This window comes from Malurus melanocephalus, unplaced genomic scaffold (assembly GCF_030028575.1).
Source record: "Malurus melanocephalus ecotype Western Australia unplaced genomic scaffold, MMel_1.1 scaffold_310, whole genome shotgun sequence".
NCBI classification, from domain to species: domain Eukaryota; kingdom Metazoa; phylum Chordata; class Aves; order Passeriformes; family Maluridae; genus Malurus; species Malurus melanocephalus.
This window is the reverse complement of record NW_026623542.1, coordinates 366,079-392,110: the sequence shown is the minus strand read 5'-3', so window position 1 is coordinate 392,110 and position 26,032 is coordinate 366,079. Positions and strand designations below refer to the sequence as shown.

Sequence of the window (26,032 nt, the reverse complement as noted above, 5' to 3'; positions counted from 1 at the left end):
GCTTGCAAAAGTAAATTCAAACCAACCCCAAAATGATCTCCTCTGTAGGGAATTTTGAGATCCTAGAAAACCATTCRGGCAGGATACCAGGTATCCAAACACAGAGTTTGATCCTGTGGATTCATGCTTCTCTGGAGCATGTCCAGGAAGGGAATGGAGCTTGGGAAGGAGCTGGAAGCACCAGGAGAGGCTGAARGAGATGGGGGCACTCAGCATGGAGAAAAGGAGGATTGGCGGGACCTTGCCCCATTTTTCCAGGGACAGCACAGACTGTGCCACTCCATGTTGRATCCTATGCTGTGCTCTGCCTCTCCTCACATTCCTGCTCTCCCCTTTATYCCCAGACACCGCCTGGAGGAGGGACAAGCCAGCAGCTGGACACGCAGGCTCAAAGTGTTCCTTTGCTGCACACGGACAAAGGACTCGCAGTCGGTGGGTACCAAAAATCTCCTGTTGGGGATCAAAATGCCAGAGGGAGAAATCCCTCTTTTCCCCTGGGTTGGGATCATTTGGCAGCACTTCCTGGGCAGCTCCCATTTCCCTTTATCAGCCACTTTCTGAGCCTTTTTTCCTGTTGTTTCCATCAGTCTCACACCCTTAAGGAGGAGAATTTGGAAATGGGAAAATAAAAACCTGGAAGAATCAGAAAAACGCTTCTGGATTTACTGGCAGTGAAACACTACTGTGTAATCCATAGATCCACTGGAAATTTTCATGTGCTGCTGTTGGTATTTTCCCTTGCTGTTYTCTAGCTGGAAAGGGTGAAGGCCTTGATATTCCTTCCCCAAGAGTTATCATTCCATTCTCCTTAGAGTCACTGGGAGCAGGTTTGTGCCTGAGGGTGGGATTCCTGAGGACCTGCTGGAGAGGCAAGTCAAACTTTGCTGCTGGAAAACTTTGGTGTTGATTTAATTAATCTCGTTGAAATTCTGAGGATTTGAGGACTCCTGAAGGWGCCAGCAGAACCAGGGAATTGTTTCCAAAGGTAGGAGAAAGTCATAAAAATCAGGAGATTTGTGCACTCACGGACACTGAGCTCTGAATTAGTTACAACCTCTCAGGGAAGAAGCTGGGATTTATCAAGGACATTCCAACAAAACCAGCASTGGCCAAAAAAATCCACCCAGACATTTAACTCCAGTTAGAAGGGCATGGAWAATGATAGGGAAAACACCAAGGGACCAACCACAGCCGCCGTGTCCTCACTAAATATAGCCTGGAGTTGGTGCTCTAGAGGGATGCAGCAGGAAAGGAGCACATTGGAAGGGATGTGAACGTGCAGAGGAAGAGAAATGAGACTGGGATTGAAAGCTCCAAAGGTAAAGTGAAAATATAAAGGAGAGTCAGGTGAATGTTTGTTCTTCCCAGGTGGTGAATTGGATTAACAGCATTTCTTAGGGAGTGCTGTGGAATTATCCACAGGTGCAGCTTCCAAAGTGTGGAAGGCTACAGGAATTGTCACAGCCCTCGTGCAGAAATCCAGCACTGTGCCCCACAATGCTGCTCCTCCCAGGATCCCTTTCCCTGGCTGAARTGCCACCATGTTCCCCAGGAATGTCCCAGCCCCAACTTGCTGTCCTGCTGGGAATTTTAAGCCCAGGCATTGCCAGCTGCCAGTTTATCTGCTGGGAGAGTTTATCTGGAGAAATCCATCTGGAAATCCATCTGGAAAATTGCAGTCAAAGGAGCTTTGTGGCCTGGYAGCTCCTACAGCAGCTTTTCCTTGGTGCTCCGGAGCAGAGGCACTTCCCTTCTCCCTGAGAGCACATCCAGGTCACYTTGCCCATGTGCTGGAGACTGGCATSCTGAGGGCACAGCATGGATGCTGCATCCTGGGGGAGAGAGCCCTGACAAACACCTGAATGCCCTGAGCAACTCCCATTTTGTTCAGGATTGCTAAGTATTCCAACTATTTTGCATTCTTTTTAACAAACTTTCCATTCTGCAGTGACTGATTCTCCTCTTTTTTTTTAAAGTTTGGAATAAAAGCAGACTCCAGACTCCTCATGACATTGAATTTCCACTTTACATCCAGCTTTTGAGCAATTTCCAGCCTCTTTTCTCTGCAGGAACAAGCCCTGACATTGTGTCCTGGCATGGCAGCGTGTGGAATGAATGAGCACGTAATGGATCAGAAATGAATCCATTGCTGCCTATCCCAGACTCCATGGGAAAAAAAAAAATGTTGTAGCAGAGGATTATTGTCCTCTGGGCTGGAAAAGAGTTTTATGGGATAGACATGGCTTTGGGTAAAGAATCTGGGGTTAGGTCTGAAGCCGCAGAGCCTTCAGGGTTTATAACAGAGCACTCCAGGTGGACAAACAGGAATAATGTCAGGTGTTTCCAGAAAAAGCTGTTCCTTTGGAGCGGAAAATATGCACTGAACTTCCATCAGGGCCTTTTTTCATCAGAGCATCCAGGGCTGTAGCTGCCACTTTGGATTAATGGGTGTTTGTCCTTTTTCTTTTGGAGGCTCTTGGCATTTCTTGTGAGCTCACAGGAGCCGTGCTAGGATTGATGAGGTCAGGATTTCAAGGATACTGCGGTTGGAATGCCATTGGCTTTCCAAAGGCACTGCTGGCATGGAGAGTTGGCACCTGGAGTCCCAGCTCTTAATGGGGATTTAACTGGCTTTTGTAGGGAAGTGAAAAATGACAGAAAGTCATCCCACACTCCAGGAGTTTGGCTGGGATAAAAGGATGTAGGTCATTCTTGCAGGGAAGAGAAGGGATTTACTGTCTTGATGGTCAAAGAAGGGAGAGGAGAAATCCCGTCCTGGAGTGCTCAGGGTTTCCACAATAYTCCATTCTTGTGGTTTTAGATGTTGGATAAAAGATACTATGAAAATATGGGATAAAAGTTCAGGGTAAGGCTGTGATCACCGTTGTAGGAAAAGTTTTGGATGGCAGGAGTCAAATATGGTACAGCTCCACATTTTATTGTTCCAATCTCTGCATCACCCATGTCCTTAGGCTGGAATAATGACAGGTCAGCACTGATCCACATTCCAGCTCCTCTCCAGACTCCCAAAATATTCTGCTGTAAGGTCTTGTGGGTTTTTTTTTCCTGTAGTACAGAGCAAAAGGTGGAAAAAGGACATTACTTCTCAAAATAGCTTTGTCCCTCTGCTCCAGAGTCTTTGATTGGCCCTCTCAGGTCACTTCCACTTCTGTCCCTCTTTTTTTGGGTTTGGTCTCCTTCATTCCTGGGAATTCTGCATTCAGTGACTCAGTTTTTACTTTTCAGGCCTTTTTGCTTGGGTGTCACACAAAATAAACTTGGAAAAGCCTGGCAATATGGGCAAAAGGATCCCAGGACTGGGTTAAATTTGGGCAAAAGGATCCCAGCTCTGGAATAACTATGGACAGTTAAATATGGGCAAAAGGGTCCCAGGTTTGGGTTAAGTTTGGCCAATAGGATCTTAGGTCTGGGATAAATATGGGGAAAAGGATCCCAGGGCAAAGTTAGGTTTGAAGAGACTTTTAAATAGAACAAAACTACTGTTCTTTCCTCATGGAATGGCCTTTATTCTGCTTTTGAGGAGAAAGGATGACTCTGAGGTTGCACTGGATTGGGATTTGCTTGGTTTTCATCCCATTTTCTCTCTTTTGTTTAATAGAGAGAGCCAAAACATTCMGTTTCCCTCCCTTTGTCGTGCCTGGGCTGCTTGGATGTCGAGGTGTTCTCCTTGCCCACCCACGGTGCAAATCCAGCCCCGAGTGGGACTGTGGAAAGTAAACAAGAGACAATAATCATGTGATCAGTCCAGATCTGGCATTCCCCGCAGGAATCTCGTGGCTGTTTTAGAGGCAGAGCTCCAGAAACAAGTCCAGTTCTCACTTTGTGTCCTGTATTGAGGCTCCCCACATCCAAATTCCTCYTCCTCCTCCGACTCCTCTCTTGCCTGGATTTTGCAGGATGCCTACTCTGAGATCGCCTACCTTTTTGCGGAATTTTTCCGAGACCTGGACATCGTCCCCTCCGACATCATCGCGGGGTTGGTTCTCCTGCGGCAGCGGCAGCGGGCCAAGCGCAACGCCGTGCTGGATGAGGTGGGCAAAAATGGGAATCTCCTCTTCCACTTGCTCCAGGATTCCCTGGGAGCAACATGCCCACCTYATTTCTGGGCTGTTCTCACTCGCTGAGCTGGGAAAGAAAAATAATGATGACTTCAGCAACTTTTCCTGACTTTTTTTCTTGGGGTTTTTCCCTCCCAAAGGGCTCAGCTGGTGCTGATGCAAGTCTGGAGTCTGGAATGATCTTCTCCAGGCAGGTGATACAGAACTCTCTGTATCTGATCCAAAAAGGGTCTGCAAGGGGGTCATAGGTACTTGGAAATGAATGGGAATATTATCCCTGCTGTACAGTGATGTGGAGAAGACAACAGCAATCAGTAAGAGGAAAAGTTCCTAAATTTCGAATCCACTATTGAGGTTTGCAGGTTGTCAACCCAATAGGAAATTKATTTATTTTATTGGKTTTTTTTCCCSTTGATTTGGGATTCAGGCTGCAGAAGGAAAAGTTCCAAATTTTCCAAGCCATTATTGAGGTTTGCAGATCATCAGCCCAGTAGGAAATTGTTTTATTTTAATGGGTTTTTTTTTCCCTTAAGTTGAGATTCAGATCAAGCAGGACTAAAACCATTGGAACCATTTGAGAGGCCTGGTTGGGATATTTGGGAGTAGATTTTTGTCTTGCTGTCACACAGAGGAATTTTTCTGTGTATTTATGGCTTTCAGGCAAACAATGACATTTTAGCTTTCCTGTCTGGAATGCCGGTCACCAGGAACACCAAATACCTGGATCTGAAAAACGCGGTAAGTCCCTGGGATGTGGGATCCTCCAAACACACCTGTGTTCCCTGGTTTCTTTTCCTCACTGGCTTCTCTTCCTTTCTGCTCCTCTTTGAAATAATCATTCCAAGAGACATCCCAAGACAATGGAATAAAACTTGATCTCTGGAGGCTTGATGAGGTGATATTGCTGCAAGAGAGTCAGCACTGTTATCCCTGATTTTTTCCTGATTTTGGTTTATCCCTGATTTATCTCTTTAGATTTATCTCTTTAGATTTATCTCTTTAGATTTGTCTTATTTGTCCCTGATTTAGATTTATCCCTGATTTAGATTTTCCCGCCCAATTTTCCCACCCAATTTCCTCCCCCTCATTTTTCCCCAGCCATTTTCCCCCTCAGGTCCTTCTCTGATTTACCTCTGATTTCTCCCTGATGTTTCCCTGATTTTCCCCTCTGATTATCCTGCTGTGTTTAACTCCACACCCTGATCCAGCTCTTCGGGGTAACTGAGGTTTTATAGGATGCAGCTGCRGTATGTGGCCTTCTCCAGGCATCCTACAGCCTGCTAGAAAGGGGATATTTAGGGAGCTCATTCCCAAATCTGCAGGAAACAGCCTCCTTGGCAGCAGGGTGGGATACCCAGAGAATTCTCAGGAAATCAGGCAGAGAAATCTTTGTGAGGGATTGACTTTTGCCCAGCTTGCTCTCCACAATCACCACAACACAGATAGGAGGAGGGGGCTGACACTTGGCACGTGTCTAAATCTGGTGGAAGGGAATGGGGGGAAATTCTGAGATTCTGGGCTCAGGGAGTSCCGTGTCTTCCAGCAAGAGATGCAGCGGTACCGGGAGGTGTGTTACTACATGCTCTTCGCCCTGGCTGCCTATGGATGGCCCATTTACCTCATGAGGAAGCCCACGTGTGGACTCTGCCGCCTGGCTAGATCCTGCTCGTGAGTGCCCACCCTCATCCCTTTTTCCCTGCCTGAAATACCCTTTGTTTTTCCTCACGTTTATTTCATCCCTTTGTTGCTCCATCCCTGCTTGATTTCTTCTCTGCCTTTTTCTTCTCATACTTTTTCTTTCCATCTCTCTGGGCTTCATATTCCAAAGGCTTCCTGAATCCCTTCCAGTTCCTCGTAAATAAACCAGGCTGTCTTCTCCTCCATCCTGTCTGGAGCATGGAACAGCCAGCAGATAGGGCTGGCACAACACCAAGTCCAGAAAGAGCTTCTTGGAGCTCAAAAATCAGGGAGTTGACATTTGGGTCCTGATTAAAAGACCTCCAAGATTTGCCTGGCTTGGGCTGTGCTCCCTCAGATTAATTGGATTTTTCCATCTCAGGACTTTTGCCCTGGTTCAAGGGTTTGCATCTATCTGCCAGAATTCTGTCACTGGATTCACTTTGGGGACAAACTTTTGGCACTTCTTGGGCTATTGGGAAGAATGTGATTCCTCAGGAATACTTTTATTTGTGAGAGGGAAAGAAGGAAAATCAATGTGTGCTTCTCTTTCTATTTTGGGATGATTCTAAACCTGTTTTTTTTTCCTATAAATAAACCTGGATCTCGGTCAGTGTTGGTGTTCCTGCATTGAAGCTCTGGATAACTGTGCTTCCAACTGTAGTGTCCTTTGAGGAGCCATCTCACCCCATCACGCAGTGATTCCTTGGGGACTGATTGCATTGTAGCTCTCTCTGGTGCTTGGAAGGAAAACTGCACCTGATCCTAGATTTTGAGGCTGTTTTGTGGTTTTATCCTTCACATGGCACTTGCTGCCATGGGGTGATGCTTGGAGAGCCTGCCTTTCCCTTTCCTCTAGGAATGCCACTCTAAATCCAGTCTTTTTCCCTCAAAGCCGTGTTTTCCTCCCGCAGGTGTTGCTGCCTGTGCCCGTCGCGCCCGCGCTATGCTCCGAGCGTCACCATCGAGGAGGACAATTGCTGTGGCTGCAACGCCATCGCCATCCGGCGCCACTTCCTGGACGAGAACATGACCTCCGTGGACATCGTCTACACCTCCTGCCACGATGCTGTAAGCACCATCCCAGACCCCTTCCCTCTTCTGGATTCACTGTAGTGGGACAGAGAAGGGAAACAAAGCCTTTTTCTCTCGCCATTTCCATCAAGAAATTGTGTTGTTTCGACACAAATCCTGTTGCGCTCTCTGCCTCCTTTTCTCTGGTGATAATCCAGGAATGTCTCCCCTGATCTTTTCCAGGTTTATGAAACCCCTTTCTACGTGGCTGTGGACCACGACAAGAAGAAGGTGGTCATCAGCATCCGGGGAACTCTGTCTCCAAAAGTAAGTGGGATGTGCAGTGGCGTTCCCAGCAGATGTTGCATAGAGTTGGAGCCCTTCTGGTTTGGAATCCTGACCTGGATTCGACTCACTTGCAGTAAGGTGACTGCTTTTCTTCCAGGATGCCCTGACAGATCTGACGGGGGATGCAGAGCGCCTGCCGGTGGAGGGGCACCATGGAACGTGGCTGGGACACAAGGTGGGGAACCAAGACCAAGCAAAACCCCTTGGATTTTTTCTAATTATTTCACTTTTTAATTATAAACCCCCAAATGGTCTTAATTAYTTGAAAAAGGAGTTATAGAAAGGGCTTTGAGGTGTTAAATAATTAGTGGGAATAGTTAAATCACTGGAAACAATTAAAATAACAGGGAACAGTTAAAATCACTGGGCGTGTAATTAAAAACTCCATGCAATTAGAGAATTCCAAACTCGGAAAGGCATCATGGAGACCCACGAAATTCCTGGAGCCACTCAAATGACTTTTTCTTCCAAYGACCTTTAAGGAATTTTTAATCAAAGCCTGAGAATGTGCTTAAAATTCTGCTGTGATGGGAATGTCCTCAAAGAATACTGGCAGGACCCAGATCCATGAAATTAGGTGGATGCTCTGTKTCTGTGAGCAGCTCTGGGCTGGCTAAATCCATTTATTCCAGATCCGACCTTTGCCCCTGTCTGGCAAAGGAACGACGTGCTGAGTTTTTAAGATGATCAGGAATTTGGCAGCTTTCAGAGCTGCAGTGCCAGGYTGGGACAGGAAAATCCAGAGTGAAGGTTGGAAGGAACAGAGCAGTCGCTGGAAGTGCTGCTGGGGTAGRTGAGGTGTTGCTCAGGGTAGGATATGGAGCTTGGGAGCCATGAGCTGGGAGCTCCTTCTTCCCTCATGGCATCCTTCAGACTTCTTCCCTCTGCTTCAGGGGGTAGAATCATGGAATCCTGGAATGGTTTGGAGGGAAGGAACCTTAAAGATCCTGTTCCAAACCCTGTAATGGGCAGAACAATTTTGGAGGATGAATCTTGGAGCAACCTGGGTTAGTGGAAGGTGTTCCCTGCTCGTGGGACTGGATGGGCTTTTAGGTCCTTCCATCCCAAACCATTCCAGAATTCCATGATTCAGTGAAAAACCAGGAGTTGATCCTTAGAGAAATTGGATTTGCTTTTGATCTTTATATGAAAATATTCCTCCACTGGTGACTTCCGTGAAACATTATCAGTTTATTTCCTTTGTTCCAGGCAGAGCTTTTATTTGTCCTTTGTGTTACTTCTCTTTTGGGATTGCTGCCAGGAGAGAAATACTCACTTTCTCTGGAATTATTATCAATATTAATCTCCAGACAATAATGTGCTGTTGATTCCCGAGGGAAAACTAAGGGAGATAATGGAATTTTAAATGCATTTTTAATGTCCAGGAGTCAAGTTTAATATCCAGACAAATCCAATGTCTCACTAACACATTTAATTTGGAAACAAGGACTTGGCTATGTGGGAGCATTCCCAGGATTTGTTTGATTCTGGGTGTTTTCWTGCTGATTCTGTCCCACCCACCCCTGGAGGTGTCCATCAGCCATCCTAAAATTCCAAGTCTTGATGTTTACATGATTTTTTTTAATCACTCCACGGCTYCAATGTCACGATTTAAAAATATTTATCAGGGCTCTGAGCTACTCTGGATCAAAAAAYAGAGCTGGAATTAAAGTTTAGGGATTAGAATGCCAGAAAAAAAGAGATTGTWACTCAAAGAAGAATCCAACTTATCTATTTTTGCAATAAAATCCACTGATTTGATAACAAAGTTAATTTAAAAAATAAAATAGTTGAGCTCCCAGGACAAAATTAGTGAAAATAGGATGTTATGGAGCTTTGTTTCTTGGTGTTGAGCCAGCCAGGAGGACAAGAAAGAGCTGCTGGAAAATCCTGGAAGCTCAGCTATGATCCCAGGTTGGTGGAACATACAGTAATGAGAATTTGCAACATTTTTCTCTCCTAAATAGACCCTTCTGAGGGTCTCAAATACCCCTGAGCAGTTTTGTGCCTTTGGGCTGTAGAACAATGCAGAATATTTCCATTCCCTTTCCCTAACTCCTTCATCCATTTGGTTATTCACATATGAACTTTCAAAATTAAGCCTAAATAGTTCTATTAAGTTGGAATTGAATCTGTTTCTCAGAGAATCTATGGATGCTCCATCCCTGGAAGTGTCCAAGACCAGGTGAGATGGGGCTTGGAGCAACCTGGGCTAATGGAAAGTGTCCCTGTTTGTGGAATTGGATAATCTCTAAGGTCCCTTTCAACCCAAACCAGGATTCCATGAAATTTAGGAWTTTTTTTCAATGGAAAATCTAAATGGAAGTTTGCAGTCTCATTCAGTAATAATTAAAATCCCTGTCTCCATTTGGATATAATTACCAAAACACGTCCCAAAGGCTGACTAACATCCCAGCAGTGACATCACTGTGGATTTGGGTCACGCTCCTAAAAATAGAATCCCAAATTTGCAAAGGGAATTTAGATCAGTGGCCTGCTGCTCACTTCTCATTAGGACTGGGAATGGAGACTCTTCTGGAAGCTGGGGARCTGCTGGGATATGGGATAAGCATAAGCACTGTGGTGCAGCATCCCATGTGTCCCAATTCCATGGAATGGAGTCTCTGCTGTCCTGCTTTTCCTCTCCAGCATCAAGATTGGGATCAAGGGCATTTCTGATACTGAGGACCTGGAAAATTTCATGCTTTTTGCTTTTGCAGCCAGAAATCCTTTTATATCTCTGAGTCCCCAATAACATTCCCATTGTACTTACACCATTTTAAGATAGGGATTTAAATGAAAATAGCCAAGGAGATTAATTTCCCCATTTCCCCCCCTTTTTTATGTTTCAGGCTCACTTCCTACCTAATTAAACTGTAGCATCACCAGGAATTTATGCAACGAACCAAATTCCAGTTGCTTGTTTGTAAYTGCACTTGGAATTGGATCAACTACTTTTGGAGTTACCACACAGAGGGAGAAACACTCCTCAGCAGAGAGGAGGAGTGTTTAGACACTGATATGATCTTTCCCATCATCCAGCACTTCCTGACTTCTCAGGAATAAGAAYCTTTAATAATTTGGGATGGGTGTCCTTTGACAGCCAAATTCCCTGAATACTGATGGTTACAGAAGAAAGGAAATAATTCCTCCCAAAGAGGCAGTGCTTCCACTCTTCCCTTTGGTGTTTGTATTATTATCTCTGCTAGGATAATTCACACTTTTATTCCCAGATTTAAATGGAAAACTCCTTCCCAGATTTACCTGGAAGAGGATAATTTGGCTATTAAAACACCAGTGTTCCAAATATCCAAGTCTATTTCTCTGTTCTGCCCCAGGTCCTGGGGCCTGAAGTACCAAATCCACAATCCTGTGTAAATTTGATTTGGRGTGGTTTTCCCTCTAAAAGCCCAGGAATAGGCCCTTGGATTGTTCCTTATTTAAGAACTGCCATTACTCCTTAAACACCAAAATTTAGCAAATGCAGAGGGGAKTCAGTTCTCCCTCCATCCTGATCCATGGTGAGGATACTCCGGAGCTTCCACAGCTTTTGGCTGCTGGATGCTGAGATCCCATTTACATCTTGTTGTATCTTCCCCTTTCACACAGGGAATGGTGCTGTCTGCTGAGTACATCAAGAAGAAGTTGGAGCAGGAGATGGTGCTGTCYCAAGCTTTTGGACGGGATTTGGTGAGTATGAGTTGTCTCCTGGACAGAGGATGAGATTCCCTAGGAAACTGGGATTTAAAGGAATCTCTGTGTCCCTGACTTCGTTGTATTAATTTCTTTTAATTCCTGTCCCTCTGGATTGCCAGCTACTCATTCATGGAATCWTTTGGTTTGGAAGGGACCTTAAAGCTCATCCCATTCCACCCCCTGCYGTGGGCAGAGACCATTCCACRAGATCAGGTTGCTCCAAGCCCCATCCAGGCTTCCCACAAGGCTTTTTTTATTTCGGAAGCACCAACACTGCAGAGGTCCTGATTATTTTAATTTTCCTAAGGCAGGAAGTCCCACATGGTGGCAATGCAGGACAGGGAGTATTAAAACCAAATCAGCAGGAACTAAAACCCCATCTTTATGAAGATTTTCTTCGGAATGGTGGGCTGACTGTCCCTGTGGGCACATTCCTGGTGGCAGAGAGATGTCACAGGACTCAAGGGAGATGTTGGGAAGCAGCTTACCTTGGTTTATATGGTGGGAATAGCTGTTGAAGTGCTGCCTTGGGATATTTGGTGGATGGAGGGCGAGATAAACCAGCATCCAGCTTTTTGRGATAGAGCTTTATTCCTCTCTGCCKRKAAAGGGAARAGGGGAGTTGTTCCTGTTACTSRGGAGGAATTTTTCCTGGCTTTAGGTCCATAARTGCYATCCTAGGTCCCACCRGCYYAGGACCTTGTTTCTGRCAGTTGCCAAAGAGAGATATTCCAKGGAAAAGTATCCAGTGMRGTGTAGAGACAYTTTCTGTGTGGGYTTGGATGTTATCARGATGGSCAAAAGGCTTCYCTCAAATCCTAAATAATTAAAATAGCTGSTGTGCATTTCCTTTTTTCTTCTCACCTGTTTTTTCTTTCAGGGAAGTCCCAGTAGATCAAATGTAGAATACTRGAAGTGAATGAATTCCAGTATCCAGGGGGGCCCTGGCACAGGTTTCCCAGAAAAGCTGTGGCTGCCCTATCCCTGGAAGTGTTCCAGGATGAGGTGGGCATGGCTTGGAGCAACCTGGACTAGTGCAGAGTGTCCCTGCCCATGGCAGGAGATGGAATAGGATGATCTCTGACCCCTTCAAACCCAAACCATTCCAGGATTCCATAATGATTCCATGATTCAGAAGAAGCCAGGAGCCATTCAGCTGGACTCTGGAGTGCTCATGTATAGAAATAGACTCCAAAGCTGAGGAAAGGGAGACATTTGGGGGGCAAATTCAATTTAATTTCCAACCAGACCTTGATTCCTTGTTGTTTCTGTATTTTCAGGGAAGAGGAACGAAACACTACGGCCTGATCGTGGTTGGGCATTCCCTGGGAGCTGGCACAGCTGCCATCCTGTCCTTCCTGCTGCGTCCACAGTATCCATCCCTCAAGTGCTTTGCCTATTCCCCTCCAGGTGGGCTGCTCAGGTAGGTGTTGGGATACACCTGGAATACACTGGATCCTGCTTGTGAGGTTCTCAGGAGCAGTTGAATGGACAGGCAGCCTGGACAAGCCAATGTTTCCTCTGGGATATAGTGTGGAAATCATGTTCGGATAGCAGGTGGCCACTTTCCCAAATACTCAGTTTGTAACTGAGTTATCCATGGGTCAAATTTTAAGGGAAAATGGGTGCAATTTCCTTACTCCCTGCCCACTTTCCCCATCTTCCTGTATAGATGGAAATATAGGAGGTTGGTGACCAAATGTAGATGTCTGCAGCAGCTGATCCAGTGGTTTGGACTCCTGTTCCAAAGAAATTGGAATTGAGATGTGATTTCTGTCATTCTGCAGCCTGAAATTTGTCACAGGGAGTGTTCTGGCTTTTCTCTCTTGGCCAGGGGTGAATCCAGGAAGAGATTAATCCTGAATTCCTTCCATTATAAATAGGAGTAGACCTTTCGGTCACGTCATTCCAAACATCCCATTGGATCTCTGTGAAGTGAGGGAAGGTCTTCCTAGTCCTGGTAGACACCATGGGAACCCTTGGAATCAGCTATGGGTTATCAGAAGCCTCTTCTGGTAGTTCCTGCATCATTTCCAGGAGCAGCCAAGGGTTTTGATCCATCTTGCTGCTGGATCTTGTAGTGTTCCCAGGTCTTCTGCAGCCACAGAGCTACAGAGGAGGATATTTCAGGAGAGTTTTAGAACCTTCTGCTCCAAACTTCCACTCCTCAATCACTTGGTAGCTCCTGACTTGTGTCATGCCCAGGATCATCCTTAGATCCGTGATGCAGCCTCTGCCTGTGGTAACTTGTTGGAAATAAATCCAGAAAGTTCACAGAGTGGGAATCTTGATTCCTTCCCTTTTGTCTTGGAACTCAAGTTGCTGCAGAAATTTGCCATCTGAATTCTCCCAAATATTGGATTATTTCATCCTACATTGTAGTCTTAGGAGCAGGTGGTAACTTCTTCCTTGGCTGTCCTGCCACTCCCRATCTGTTGGAAAATGTTTGTGAGGCATTGAGTTCAAGCACTTCCTTTCCCAGGTATATCCAGAGCCATRTGTAAGGTAATGGTTCAGCCATGAGATGTGGAGATCAGGCTCTTCTCCCATGAGGTGCAAATCCCAAAAGCCTGGAGCAGCCTGGACTGGGGTTTGTGCCCCTGGTTTCCCTGCCACCAAATTGGGAATSAAACACTGTTTGCTTCTTGCTTCTGTTTCTCTTCCAGTGAGGATGCCATGGAGTATTCCAAGGAGTTTGTGACTGCTGTGGTGCTTGGCAAAGATCTGGTGCCCAGGCAAGTGGAGAAGTGTCTGAATTCCTTCATCAATCTCTGCTGTTCTGTCCCAAAGCACCTGTTTCCTGTCAGAAACACTTRGATCATCTCTGTCTCCAGCTTCCTCATTTTCCTGTCCTTGTGTTGTTCCTGTTTATCTTCTTGGTTCCCTGTGTCACTGTATTTTACCTGGACACCTCTGTTGGGGTTTCTGTAGGCAAATCCCTCCTGTGTGAAGGGAAGAGGGAATAYCCAGCCTCTGGAATCCCACTTCGTGGTACCTGGAATATCATTGCCACCTTCCTGGTCTCCTGTGTTATCCTGGCCCTGTGCTGGATGTGCTGTCACCTCATTTGGACCAGCTTGTCCCAAAATCCCTGCTCCTTACCACCACACATCTACAAACCAGCTCATTCCTTGTATCTCAGCATTCCTCACCTTCYTCATCTCCTGGGATATGTTCTGCTGAGCAGGGAGCCTTTGATTTACCTGGATGACATGATCTAGTCCATCCTGTCATCTGCCAAGTGATGTCATTCAGCTCTGGGACACTTTTCCAGCTCACCTGTTCTGTGCTATCCTCTGGCATCACCTCCMTCCTTCCCTGTTCACTGATCTGATCCTGGTTATTGTCCTGTAGCCTTTCACTCCTGTTTCATGTTCCTGGGTGATACCACAGCCCACCTCTGAATCTGTCTGCTTCATGTTGTATCCTTGTAGTGTCCTTTTAAACATCATTCCTTGTTCTTCTGTGCTCTGTACCCTTCTTGTCCTGTCCAGGTGTTGTAAACGTTTTCCCCTCTTCTATAATCCATAATTTTCTTCTTTTCCAGACTCACTTCTTCTTCTCCAGAATCACATCTTCATCTCTTCCAGAATCACATCTTCATCTCTTCCAGAATCACATCTTCCTCTTTTCCATAACCATATCTTCTTTTCCAGAGTCACATCTCCCTCTTTTCCATAATCACAYCTTCCTGTTTTCCAGGATTGGCCTSTCTCAGCTGGAGGGATTTCGCCGGCAGCTTCTGGATGTTCTCCAAAGAAGCACCAAACCAAAGGTAAGAACCAACAGCTGGAAGTGCCTCTGAGCAGGGATGGGGAATTTTAGTGGCAGGAAGGGTGAGTTTCCTCATCAGRATCAGTATTTAGGGAACCAGAGCAATGATGGAAGAGCTGGAAAGCAGCTGGAGAGCTCAGTGGGATCATTCTAGCTCATGTGCTGCAACTTCACCATCACAGATCCCAAATAATCAAGCAGGGAATTTCCTGTCTGAGCCTCTTCTAAAGTCTGTATTCCAACTGTGGTTTTTCCTGGCCAGTAAAAACTGGAAACAGGCTGAAGTACAGCAGTTGCTGTGCTTGTAGAAATGTTGGGGTGATGCTGTTCCAGGATAAGAGGTCTGCTCATGTATTGGAGGTAGGAAATGTGGAAAGTTGTCCCTCCTAGATCTTCATCCTTGCACCAAGATGGAAAAACCCCATARAACATGAAGATTTTTTGGGATAAAACATGATGGAATTTTCCTGGAGAGGGTRTATAACTGGGGGGTGAAAATCAACTTTCAGAAACACTTGGATCATCTCTGTCTCCAGCTTCCCTGTTTTCCTATCTTTGTATTTTTCCTTATTTATTCCCAGTGTCACTGTGTTTTACCTGGACACCTCTGTTGGTGTTTCACACACTTTCCTTAGGCAAATCTGTGTGAAAGAAAACAGGGAATATCCTGCCTCTGGAATTGTTTAAACCTCTCAAATCTTACAAGCCAATTCTGTTTTTCTTTGCTTTCCTCTCCTCAAATCCTCCCTTCTCTCTCTCTTTGTGGGSACAGTGGCGGATCATCGTGGGGGCCACCAAGTGCATTCCCAAATCCGAGCTTCCTGAGGAGCCGGAGGAGAACTCGGTGACAAGCAACCGGCTCTGGACTCATCCCAGTGACCTGACCATTGCCCTGAGTGCCAGCACCCCCCTGTACCCCCCTGGCCGCATCATCCATGTGGTGCACAACCACCCTGCTGAGCAGTGCTGGTGAGTCCTGCAATTTCCGCTGCAATTCCTGCTGGAAAACTCACTGGCACAAGGAGAGGGTTTTTTTTTTACCCTATTGTTACAGAATGGATTGGGTTGGAAGGGACTGTAAAGACCCATAGCCAGGGATGCCTTTCAGTAGCCCAGATTACTGCAAGCCCAGTCCAGCCTGGATTTGAACACTTCCATGGATGGGGCAGCTACAACTTTCCTTGGAAATCCATTCCAGTGCCTCACCACCTTACAGGGAAGAGTTTCTTTCAATAGCTAATCTAAACCAGTGCCTGGAATCCTGGAATGGTTTGGGTTAGGAGAGACATAAGGATCATCCAGTTCCAGCCCCTGCCATGGGCAGGGACACCTTCCACTAGCCCAGGTTGCTCCAAGCCCCATCCAACCTGGCCTGGGACACTTCCAGGGATGGAGCAGCCACAGCTTCTCGGGGCAACATCTGCCTGGGCCTCACCACCCTCACAGGGAAGAATTTCTTCCCAATATCCCATCAAAACCCACCCTCTTTCAGCTTAAAGCCATTACCMTTTTTTCCATTATTCCAGGCCCTTGTCCAAAGTCCTTCTCCTCTTTAGATGATGATTAGCACATGYCCCTGTTGGATAATGCAGAACATTGGAGCAATATGTATTTTTAACAAATCCTCCCTCTGTTTTTCCTTTTTTTCTCCYTCTGCATCCTGCTGTTTTTGCATGCCAAAACACTGCCCTGCWCTTTAATCCTGTTTTCCTTGTTATCTGGACCCTTTTCCAGCTGCTGTGACCAGGAGGATCCCACTTACTTTGCCATCTGGGGGGACAACAAGGCCTTCAATGAGGTGATCATCTCCCCAGCCATGCTGCAYGAACACCTCCCCTATGTGGTCATGGAAGGGCTCAACAAGGTAAGACAGGGAATTGCCATCCCAGGAAACATTGGGACAGACTGGCCTTGCCCTGGAATGCTGCTGGTTAAATACACAAGGCCATTTATTTTTGAGAAAGAAWGGAAAGGGGATGCTGGAGTGCAGCGTGGTGAGGTCTGGGAAGGGAATTCCCAAAATCCCACAAGTTCCTGTTTCCAAACTTAATGTCAGAATAACATGAGGTTGAGTAGTGATGGTTCATTCCAGGAGCTGCCATGAAACTGGAGTCCAAGTAACATCCAGGGATAAATCAGGATTTATCCATCTACTCCTTTATCTCCCTGTTCTTTCAGAAGGCTCTGGGAAGAAAGAGGCCAATCCAGCAGTTTGAAAGTCTGCATTAAATCCCTGCTGTTCCTCTGCTTTCCTTGSACAGGTCTTGGAGAACTACAACAAGGGGAAAACAGCTCTGCTTTCCGCTGCCAAAGTGATGGTGAGTCCTACGGAAGTGGATCTCACCCCAGAGCTGATATTCCAGAGCCAGCCCTTGCCCAGCGTCCCCTCTGTGCAGATAGGAACTGGAGCCATCCCAGTGGACAGAAGGAACAGCAGTACCAAGTAAGGAGAGATTTTTGGTGGAATATTGGCTCCAAGTGTGGGTCTTCTTCCTCTTGGAGTGTTGTGATCCGTGTTTGTGGGAAAGACTCATCTGTGGGCTGCCTTTGTGTCCCTGTTGGCCAGACAGCAGACACAAAATWACAGRCACAAAGACACACATATACACACACAAAAAGTAACCACTTTTTTCTGGGACAGGCCTCTTTTATCCACTTTAGCAACCAGAGCATACATTTGTGTCAAACATACATTGGTCAGTGAGGCTGTCACTTTCTACTCATCAGCATAGGATTGGTAGGTTTGYAAAAGCTACAGTATTAGTAATGTTTMTAATTGTAAGCCAYCTRCATTATCAATTCTACATTCCAATCTCTTTTTCTCARGRCASCCAARGACRTGGYRTTTTTCTCCCATGCRRGCTGTTAACACTCCCTAMATCTCYCCCTTTTTGTTTAATTATGARWAGGGTTCAAGTACTCTAATGCCATAACAGTCTGCACCTGTAGAATCATTATYTTAGCAAGACYACTACCRATCATTTGTTGARCACAAAATAAAATGCATGGGATACATATCACAATCCATGAGAACCCATCAAAACAACCATGCCACTGATAAAGAGACCCACAGCATAGGAAACCAAAAAGCTGGAGTCCAGTGTCTGTAGGAGGAGAACTGCTTCTTCTGCACTTGGAAATGAGTGGCTACTGTTGCAGAGCTCAAATGGCCAGAGCTCTGGGGACGTGCAGTTTAGGCAGGAGGGAGCCCATCAGCTGGCAGTGCTGACTCTGACATTACTGAATGTCTTTCAGCAGAAACACAACAAGCTTGGTAGGCCAAGAAGGTGTTCTTTGGGGCTGATGCCACTCCTGCACYGCACRTTAGGATGTCAGTTCTTTGKTGTGRTTGCTTCAACATCCTTCATGTGATCTCTGGGTTCACTCACGTGCTGATGGCTGGTGTCGAGTCTTTAGCTGGGGTATCAGGGTGTTGGACTGGTCTCTCTGGTACGGTTTTACCAGGTGAGCAGGCACTGCCTTGGACCTGTCAGTGATAGAACACAAGCATACCCTCTCCCCAGGGTTAGTAAATCATCAGGGCCTCACTRTTGCACACCCAATTGTAGAGTCTTACWTAAAACTTTTGGAAATTGGTTCTGSGCATGCAAACYTTCAGAGCAGTATCACTCTGCCAGGGATCATAATTGATAATCTGTGTTTGAAAAATGTAGTGTAAATATTGCATTATATTATTTTTCTTGAGGGGCCATACTCCCCCTTTTTGTTTTAATAACATGTGCTTCTCTTAGTATGAACATTAACACAAAGYAAAACAATACAGRTAACAAAGCAATAAGCTCACCACGTGCTCAGTGTTAGCACCAAGCAGAAACAAATAAGGTAATACATGCAATCAGTAATGAACCAGTGAAAGGATTGTGATTTAGAAAGATGCATTTATCAACTGCCTCAACACTTCCCTATTGCCCAGGGTCTGCAATAGCTGCTAACCCGATTTCACAGGCAGGACCTGGAGAACCTTTCCCGGGCAAGGTTTCCAAGTTTACCCTGAAGGGGTTCCAGCTTTTGATAAACCCAAATTGGCAAGTCAAAGTGACTTGATTACATTTTTAGAGGAGAAACACCTGGGTCTGTTGGCACTTCCCCACCAGCCAGGGCCAGGGCTTGGCCAGAGCCTAGGCCTCAGCTGGGAGGGATTCCCTAAAATATCCTACAATCAGGCTTCTAACAATCCCAATTGTGAAAGTTTCTTAAAATGATACATTTCTTTCAGATAACTTCATAAGGTTATGCCTTACAATTAATAGCATCCATAATTTGTAATTGTACTCATTCTTCTGTACCATCTATTGAAGATAAAACTGCAAAGATTGTTATAAACAGTCATCTTAATTAACCAATCCAGAACATTTACATCCATAGAACTTATGATTAAAGACTTAGTAGACTGCTTTTTCACATATTTTTACACAAGTTATCAGCTCATGTTCTTAAACCATCGCTCACCAATTTCCATCATAATTGTTTCAGTGGGTTTCATCTTGTCTCTATAACAAAACAACTTAATATTTCAATTCAAATGAGCATATTAGAACAAAATTTAAACTTAATTTCATTTAAACTTAATGTCATTCAAAAGCAACATCACCTAAACTTGACAACACTTAACAGAAATTAAGCCTGACAGAGCTTAAACTTATCAAAACATAAATTTAACTTCACTAAAACTTAACAGCAATTAAACCTAATAGAACTTAAAATATTTAAAAGAGCTTAACCTCAACAGAACTTAGTATTAATAGAATTTAAACATAGCATTACCTAAAGGTAACAAAACTTAACTTTAGCGGAACATCAACTTTGCAGAGCCTAAAAGTAAAAGAACTTAATAAATTCTAAGCTGAACAACATTAGTAGACTTCTGTAATTAACAGATCTGTAATTCTACAGACCTAAACGTAGCATCATTTAAGTTTAACAAAGCTTAACACTTAAATTATACTTGATAAATAACTGAAGCTACTCAGCAATAGAATAGCATAAAATTTACTATAACACAATAGTAACTCACTAAGTTACAAATCTAAAATACCTAGGAAGCTAGAATAACATTCCTTATCTACTTGCTGCAGCACTTTCACACACACACATGCACACAGACACAAAGTGTCTGTTCAAGGTATACCTATTGCAAAAGGCTACCTTGAATTCAGTGAAGTAGACACTTCAGACACCTTTGCATCTCTTCAGTGGGTACACTGGTTAAGACCTAAATTTAAGAAAACTANCACAAAATAAAATGCATGGGATACATATCACAATCCATGAGAACCCATCAAAACAACCATGCCACTGATAAAGAGACCCACAGCATAGGAAACCAAAAAGCTGGAGTCCAGTGTCTGTAGGAGGAGAACTGCTTCTTCTGCACTTGGAAATGAGTGGCTACTGTTSCAGAGCTCAAATGGCCAGAGCTCTGGGGACGTGCAGTTTRGGCAGGAGGGAGCCCATCAGCTGGCAGTGCTGACTCTGACATTACTGAATGTCTTTCAGCAGAAACACAACAAGCTTGGTAGGCCAAGAAGGTGTTCTTTGGGGCTGATGCCACTCCTGCACTGCACATTAGGATGTCAGTTCTTTGTTGTGGTTGCTTCAACATCCTTCATGTGATCTCTGGGTTCACTCATGTGCTGATGTTTGGTGTTGTGTTTTTATCTGGACTATCGGAGTGCTGGACTGGTCTCTCTGGTAAGGTTTTACCAGGTGAACAGGCACCACCTTGGACCTGTCAATGATATAACACATGTGTGCCCTCTGCCCCAGGTTGGTAAATCATCTGGGCCTCGCTGTTGCACACCCAATTGTAGAGTCTTACATAAAACTTTTGGAAATTGGTTCTGCGCATGCAAACCTTCAGAGCAGTATCACTCTGCCAGGGATCATAATTGATAATCTGTGTTTGAAAAATGTAGTGTAAATATTGCATTATATTATTTTTCTTGAGGGGCCATACTCCCCCTTTTTGTTTTAATAACATGTGCTTCTCTTAGTATGAACATTAACACAAAGTAAAACAATACAGATAACAAAGCAATAAGCTCACCACGTGCTCAGTGTTAGCACCAAGCAGAAACAAATAAGGTAATACATGCAATCAGTAATGAACCAGTGAAAGGATTGTGGTTTAGAAAGATGCATTTATCAACTGCCTCAACGCTTCCCTATTGCCCAGGGTCTGCAACAGCTGGCTAGCCCCATTTCACAGGCAGGACCTGGAGAACCTTTCCTGGGCAAGGYTTCCAAGTTTACCCTGAAGGGGTTCCAGCTTTGATAAGCCCAAATTGGCAAGTCAAAGTGACTTGATTACATTTTTAGTGCAGAAACACCTGGGTCWGYTGGYACTTCCCAACCAGCCAGGGCCAGGGCTTGGCCAGAGCCTAGGCCTCAGCTGGGAGGGATTTCCTAAAATATCCTACAATCAGGCTTCTAACAATCCCAATTGTGAAAGTTTCTTAAAATGATACATTTCTTGCAGATAACTTCACAAGGTTATGCCTTACAATTAATAACATCCATAATTGGGAATTGTACTCATTCTTCTATACCACCTATGGAAGATAAAACTGCAAAGATTGTTATGAACAGTCATCTTAATTAACCAATGCAGAACATTTACATCCATAGAACTTATGATTAAAGACTTAGTAGACTGCTTTTTCACGTATTTTTACACAAGTTATCAGGTCATGTTCTTAAACCATCACTCACCGATTTCCATCAAAATTGTTTCAGTGGGTTTCACCTTGTCTCTATAACAAAAGAACTTAGTATTTCAATTTAAATGAGCATATTAGAACAGAATTTAAACTTGATTTCATTTAAACTTAATGTCATTCAAAAGCAACATCACCTAAACTTAACAACACTTAACAGAAATTAAGCCTGACAGAGCTTAAACTTATCAAAACATAAATTTAACTTCACTGAAACTTAACAGCAATTAAACCTAATAGAACTTAAAATATTTAAATGAGCTTAACCTCAACAGAACTTAATATTAATAGAATTTAAACATAGCATTACCTAAAGGTAACAAAACTTACCTTTAGCAGAACATTAACTTCACAGAGCCTAAAAGTAACAGAACTTAAAATTAATAAATGCTAAGCTGAACAACATTAGTAGACGTCCGTAATTAACAGATCTGAAAATGTACAGACCTAAACCTAGCATCATTTTAGTTTAACAAAGCTTAACACTTAAATTATACTTGATAGATAACTGAAGCTACTCAGCAATTGATTAGCTTAAAATTTACTATAACACAGTAGTAACTCACTAAGTTACAAATCTAAAATACCTAGGAAGCTAGAATAACATATCTTATCTACTTGCTGCAGCACTTTCACACACACACGCACACAGACACAAAGAGTCCGTTCAAGGTAAACCTATTGCAAAAGGCTACCTTGAATTCAGTGAAGTAGACACTTCAGACACCTTTGCATCTCTTCAGTGGGTACACTGGTTAAGACCTAAATTTAAGAAAACTAGATTCAAAGTTGAGAGTGTTACTGTAAGAGTTTCAGGTATGGCCGATTTTAAGTTACTGACTTCACTGTTACAATAAAGTAACTGAAAATCTGTCACAGCAGTTTAACATCAAAGAGCAATATGCAAGCTTCTTTTTTCTTTTTCTTTCTTTTTTCTTTTTCTTTCTCTTTTTTTTTCTTGTATGTAAGCAAACCACTGAATTGTAAATTAAATAGCAGCAACATGGAGCTCTAGCAATTTACATCGTTTAGTTTTGAGGATAGCTCATGGTAACTATAAGCATTATTGAAAATACCTGTTCATGGTCAGTACCTTTCCAGTATTAGTTTACCAGGACTTTTCAAAGTGCAGCCTTACTCAGAGAAATGAAAACATTTATTTAAAACATGCTCAGTTCAGAGGTGGTAGGACAGCTTCTACTAATTGTCATTACAATAGATTTGWAATATAAATACTTAAGGATATAATTATATAATACTGCCATGATTTTGCACATGTAACTTTGTGAATTCAGTGGGAGGACCGAGGCACGCACCTAAGCAGCCACAGTCACAGCCTTCACTGACCCCAAAGGAATGAGCTACTGTATACTGCACTGTTCCCTTTCTCCACAAGAACAGAGGGCATCAGAAAACTCAACCACTGAGCAGAGAGCAAAACATCCATGTGCAAGTGCCCTCCATGAGATGCTGTCACTTTTAGTCACTTTTCTGGGCCATCACTGTACTCAAGGAAGAAGAAACAAATTTGAATCATGGAACAGCTGTAGTGGTTTGAAATGCTCTCACATAAATCTTCATGGCCAAACAATCACCTTCAAATTGTGTGATTAAAGCTGTACAAGTGAACAGGTGAAGCTGGCACTGTTTTGTACGGCTTCACAGTAGAGAGTCTTGAAATAATTATATCCAACTCCTGAACAGCTTCCACAGATAACACTCAAGGAGCTAAGCCTAGCATGGCCTTACGCACTTAATTGTTCCTAGAAACTTTTATAAATCATTCAATGTTTTTACATCAGTTAATTATTATTACCTCACATTTGTCCAGTTAGTGATCACCATAAATATTCTGAGATCTACTGAATCTTCAAGGCTCAAGAATCTGCAAGGCTTTCTGCACCCATGCTGAGTAAAATTAAAATGCTCTGAGGGGATAGCCCAAAAATGCAATAAATGCTACTTTTCCAGTCTCTTATGGAAAAAGAAAAAGGGCGTAGTCCCACAACTAACAGGAGACAGTGTGCTGCCTGAAATGAGTTGCTTTGGCATCCCAAGGACACACAGCTGGGCTATCAGCCATTCCCCAAAGCTTCTGTGGGATAGATGCCAACATGTTCAGCTCCTTGAAACCTGGGCTATGTACAGGAAAATACAAATTTAACCCTATAGTGTTAACTGTGATGCTTTGGTTTTATCAGAGTTGGATGACATTATAATTTCAATTTGCACATCCCAATAAAGCTGATGTAATGTATCTGTATAAAACTGAGCAGAACATGAAATTACTTGTTCAAGGTAAACACTACATCTACATCTTTTGAACTTGCCAATCAAAGGACTGACTTTTCAACACATAAGCAGCCCYTCAATGGCAAATGTACATGCCAGTAGYATAAAGACAGAGAGGAAGCCTTTAAACCTGGGATAACCTCAGAGAGAAAGAGAGCTGAGGTCTATCCACAGCAAAAGCTTCAAATCAGGTAAACTCTTGCCATTCATGTACCAGTTCTGATCTAAGGACCATAGGATTCTCAGCTTGGAGGAGGCTTTTGACAAAGTTCAGATATCTTTTCCTGGAACTCTGGAAACACTGGAAAAACCACAAAGCTGGTCAAGTCATAGCAAACCTGCTTAAGCTTGAGGGCCTGTTTAGAGAGATGCACCTGCAGCTAGAGAGCAAAAAGAATCCTGAAAGTTCTCAGTGACCACAAGGAGCAGCAACTTTGTTGGATTCAGCTAGAGATCAAGGATCACAAAAAGGTGAAAGATTCAGTCATCCATAAAACTCAAGAGCTGGAGGCTCTGAGAAATCAGAAGGACACACCTCTTTTCACCAAGGATTTTACATCAATTAAAACCAGGCCACACAAGCCTCTTCCTAGAATGGATGGTGTGACGGTACCAAAGCCATCCATTACTTTGGATAAATCAACAACAGTTGCTATTCTGGGTATTTCTATTGATTCCAACCAAGGGAACTGCACCCAAGGCAACAAAAGGCACTGCTGCTTTAAGGAGACATGGGATTTCATTTGGTCCTCCTGCTCAACTCTCTTATCACAACCAAGTCATTACTATACTCCTTTTTTCTTGTTGCAAAGCCTTTTCTATGGGAAAATTAAAGACAAGTCTAAAATACAACTCAGTCACTGTAGTTAGCAAAGTACAATTTGGCTGTGAAACCCTGGAGAGGCCTCCWGGGCCCTCTGAGCTCCCCCCATGCAGTGCAGGTGTCTCAAAGCTGCTGCTGCTGGAGCCGTCTGCCTCCCCCACTGCCCTCCACAGCCCCTGATACACAGTGAGAATGGAGAAGCTGGGGGGAAAGGGGCACACGGGGAAATAGGGGGTGGGGTGTGAAAAGATGGCAGGGGTAAGCAGCGAAACAGCCGCTTCTGTACCGGGGTGGCTTCTGTTCTCAGCGATGCTCCTTCAGGGAACTTTGCCTGCCTCCCTGGGCGAGTTGCTTGCCAGTGCTGCAGGGCTGCTCTTTTCGAGGGAGTACAAACTTCAGCAGTCCAGGGGAAAGCGAGAGGTCCACCACCACCCAAAGCTGCTGGCTGACTCACGGAGCAGCCTCCGAGATGAGGCAGCTACAGGCTCCTTTAGCCAATAATAAAAGTCTCTCCAATGTGGAGAATACTGCACTGATGCCCCCAGGACACCTCCCGGTTCCATGATATTCACAAAGCCCTGTTTTTTCATCTGGGCAATACTGCTGTCCTTATCTCACAGGCTGTGCTATCAATTTGGTGTTGGCTGGATTGTAGTCAGCCAAGGAAATCCCATGCTGTTGTTGGAGTCTGAGTTAGAATCTGTAGGGAGTTTGCAGACAGCATCCAGAGGGGTTCTCTTGTTTCCTCATAGCTTCTAGGACCATTCTCCATGAAGGGAGCAGTTTGGCCTGATCTCCCCCTGTAGCCCGATCCCATAGCTGGACCCTGATACTATCCCGCAGATCAGCAGGAGGAATACTCACAATTTAGTCCTTTGCCATTGGCTGCAGTCCATCTCAAAAGCCACTTAAGTAAATGAGAGGACAGAGTCTCATTTTTCTAGCAGATATTTCGTAAGTTCAAAAATGGACTGCTCCTCTTTGGAAAATGTATGTCCCATTATCCCACAGCTCACCTAATCTCCCAAGGTGATTGCCAGCAGCTGCTTCCTTTCCACATAGATAACACAGTCGGTTCCTATGTGCTTAGATTATTCCCTATAATGGGTTAATTTCCCGGTGGCTCACCTTAACTTCAGGAGTCAGGTTCCAAGTTTCTAATTTCTGGTCCGGACCTTCTCTGCCCCCAGGTTTTTCCGCTTGCGGTGAAAACCAGCAGCTCGTAGTCTCTCTCCCTCTTGTCTGTAAGACAAGCTTTTCCTGCTTGCTTGGCAGGCAAATCCACGGCTCCACTCGCTGCTTCCCCAGCCTCCAAGGCTGATCCTCGCTCCGGTGAGATCGGCGTCACCCTGCCTCGAAGGCTGGGACACCCCGGAAAATATCAGGGCCAGGTAGCTGCTCAGTCAGTGTTCCTAGCAGGCAGCTTCAACCTGTTGAGCTCCATATGTCCCTGTTGGCCAGACAGCAGACACAAAATTRTAGAAGGATCTCAGTTAGGTGAATCTCTGTTAGACAAGTTTTTGTAGGAACAAAGTTATGAATTGCTATTACTGAGAAACCCAGAAAGATAGAGCAGAGTGAAATAGAAGAAG

The 26,032-nt window shown here is 44.4% G+C and overlaps 1 protein-coding gene across 3 annotated transcripts in view; it reads left to right on the top strand.

Annotated features, from left to right (window-relative positions):
• The window catches only part of DAGLA (diacylglycerol lipase alpha), a 66,534-nt gene that overhangs the window by 30,912 nt on the left and 9,590 nt on the right, over window positions 1-26,032 (top strand). For all 3 annotated transcript variants that reach the window (XM_057377320.1, XM_057377319.1, XM_057377321.1), the window contains 14 exons: window positions 345-432; window positions 3,918-4,052; window positions 4,740-4,817; window positions 5,623-5,747; window positions 6,671-6,827; window positions 7,014-7,097; window positions 7,216-7,293; window positions 10,728-10,808; window positions 12,095-12,237; window positions 13,481-13,549; window positions 14,517-14,589; window positions 15,361-15,557; window positions 16,323-16,452; window positions 16,850-17,031. In XM_057377320.1, the coding sequence (XP_057233303.1) occupies window positions 345-432; window positions 3,918-4,052; window positions 4,740-4,817; window positions 5,623-5,747; window positions 6,671-6,827; window positions 7,014-7,097; window positions 7,216-7,293; window positions 10,728-10,808; window positions 12,095-12,237; window positions 13,481-13,549; window positions 14,517-14,589; window positions 15,361-15,557; window positions 16,323-16,452; window positions 16,850-17,031 (1,620 nt within the window). The remainder of the gene's footprint in view (window positions 1-344; window positions 433-3,917; window positions 4,053-4,739; window positions 4,818-5,622; window positions 5,748-6,670; window positions 6,828-7,013; window positions 7,098-7,215; window positions 7,294-10,727; window positions 10,809-12,094; window positions 12,238-13,480; window positions 13,550-14,516; window positions 14,590-15,360; window positions 15,558-16,322; window positions 16,453-16,849; window positions 17,032-26,032) is intronic.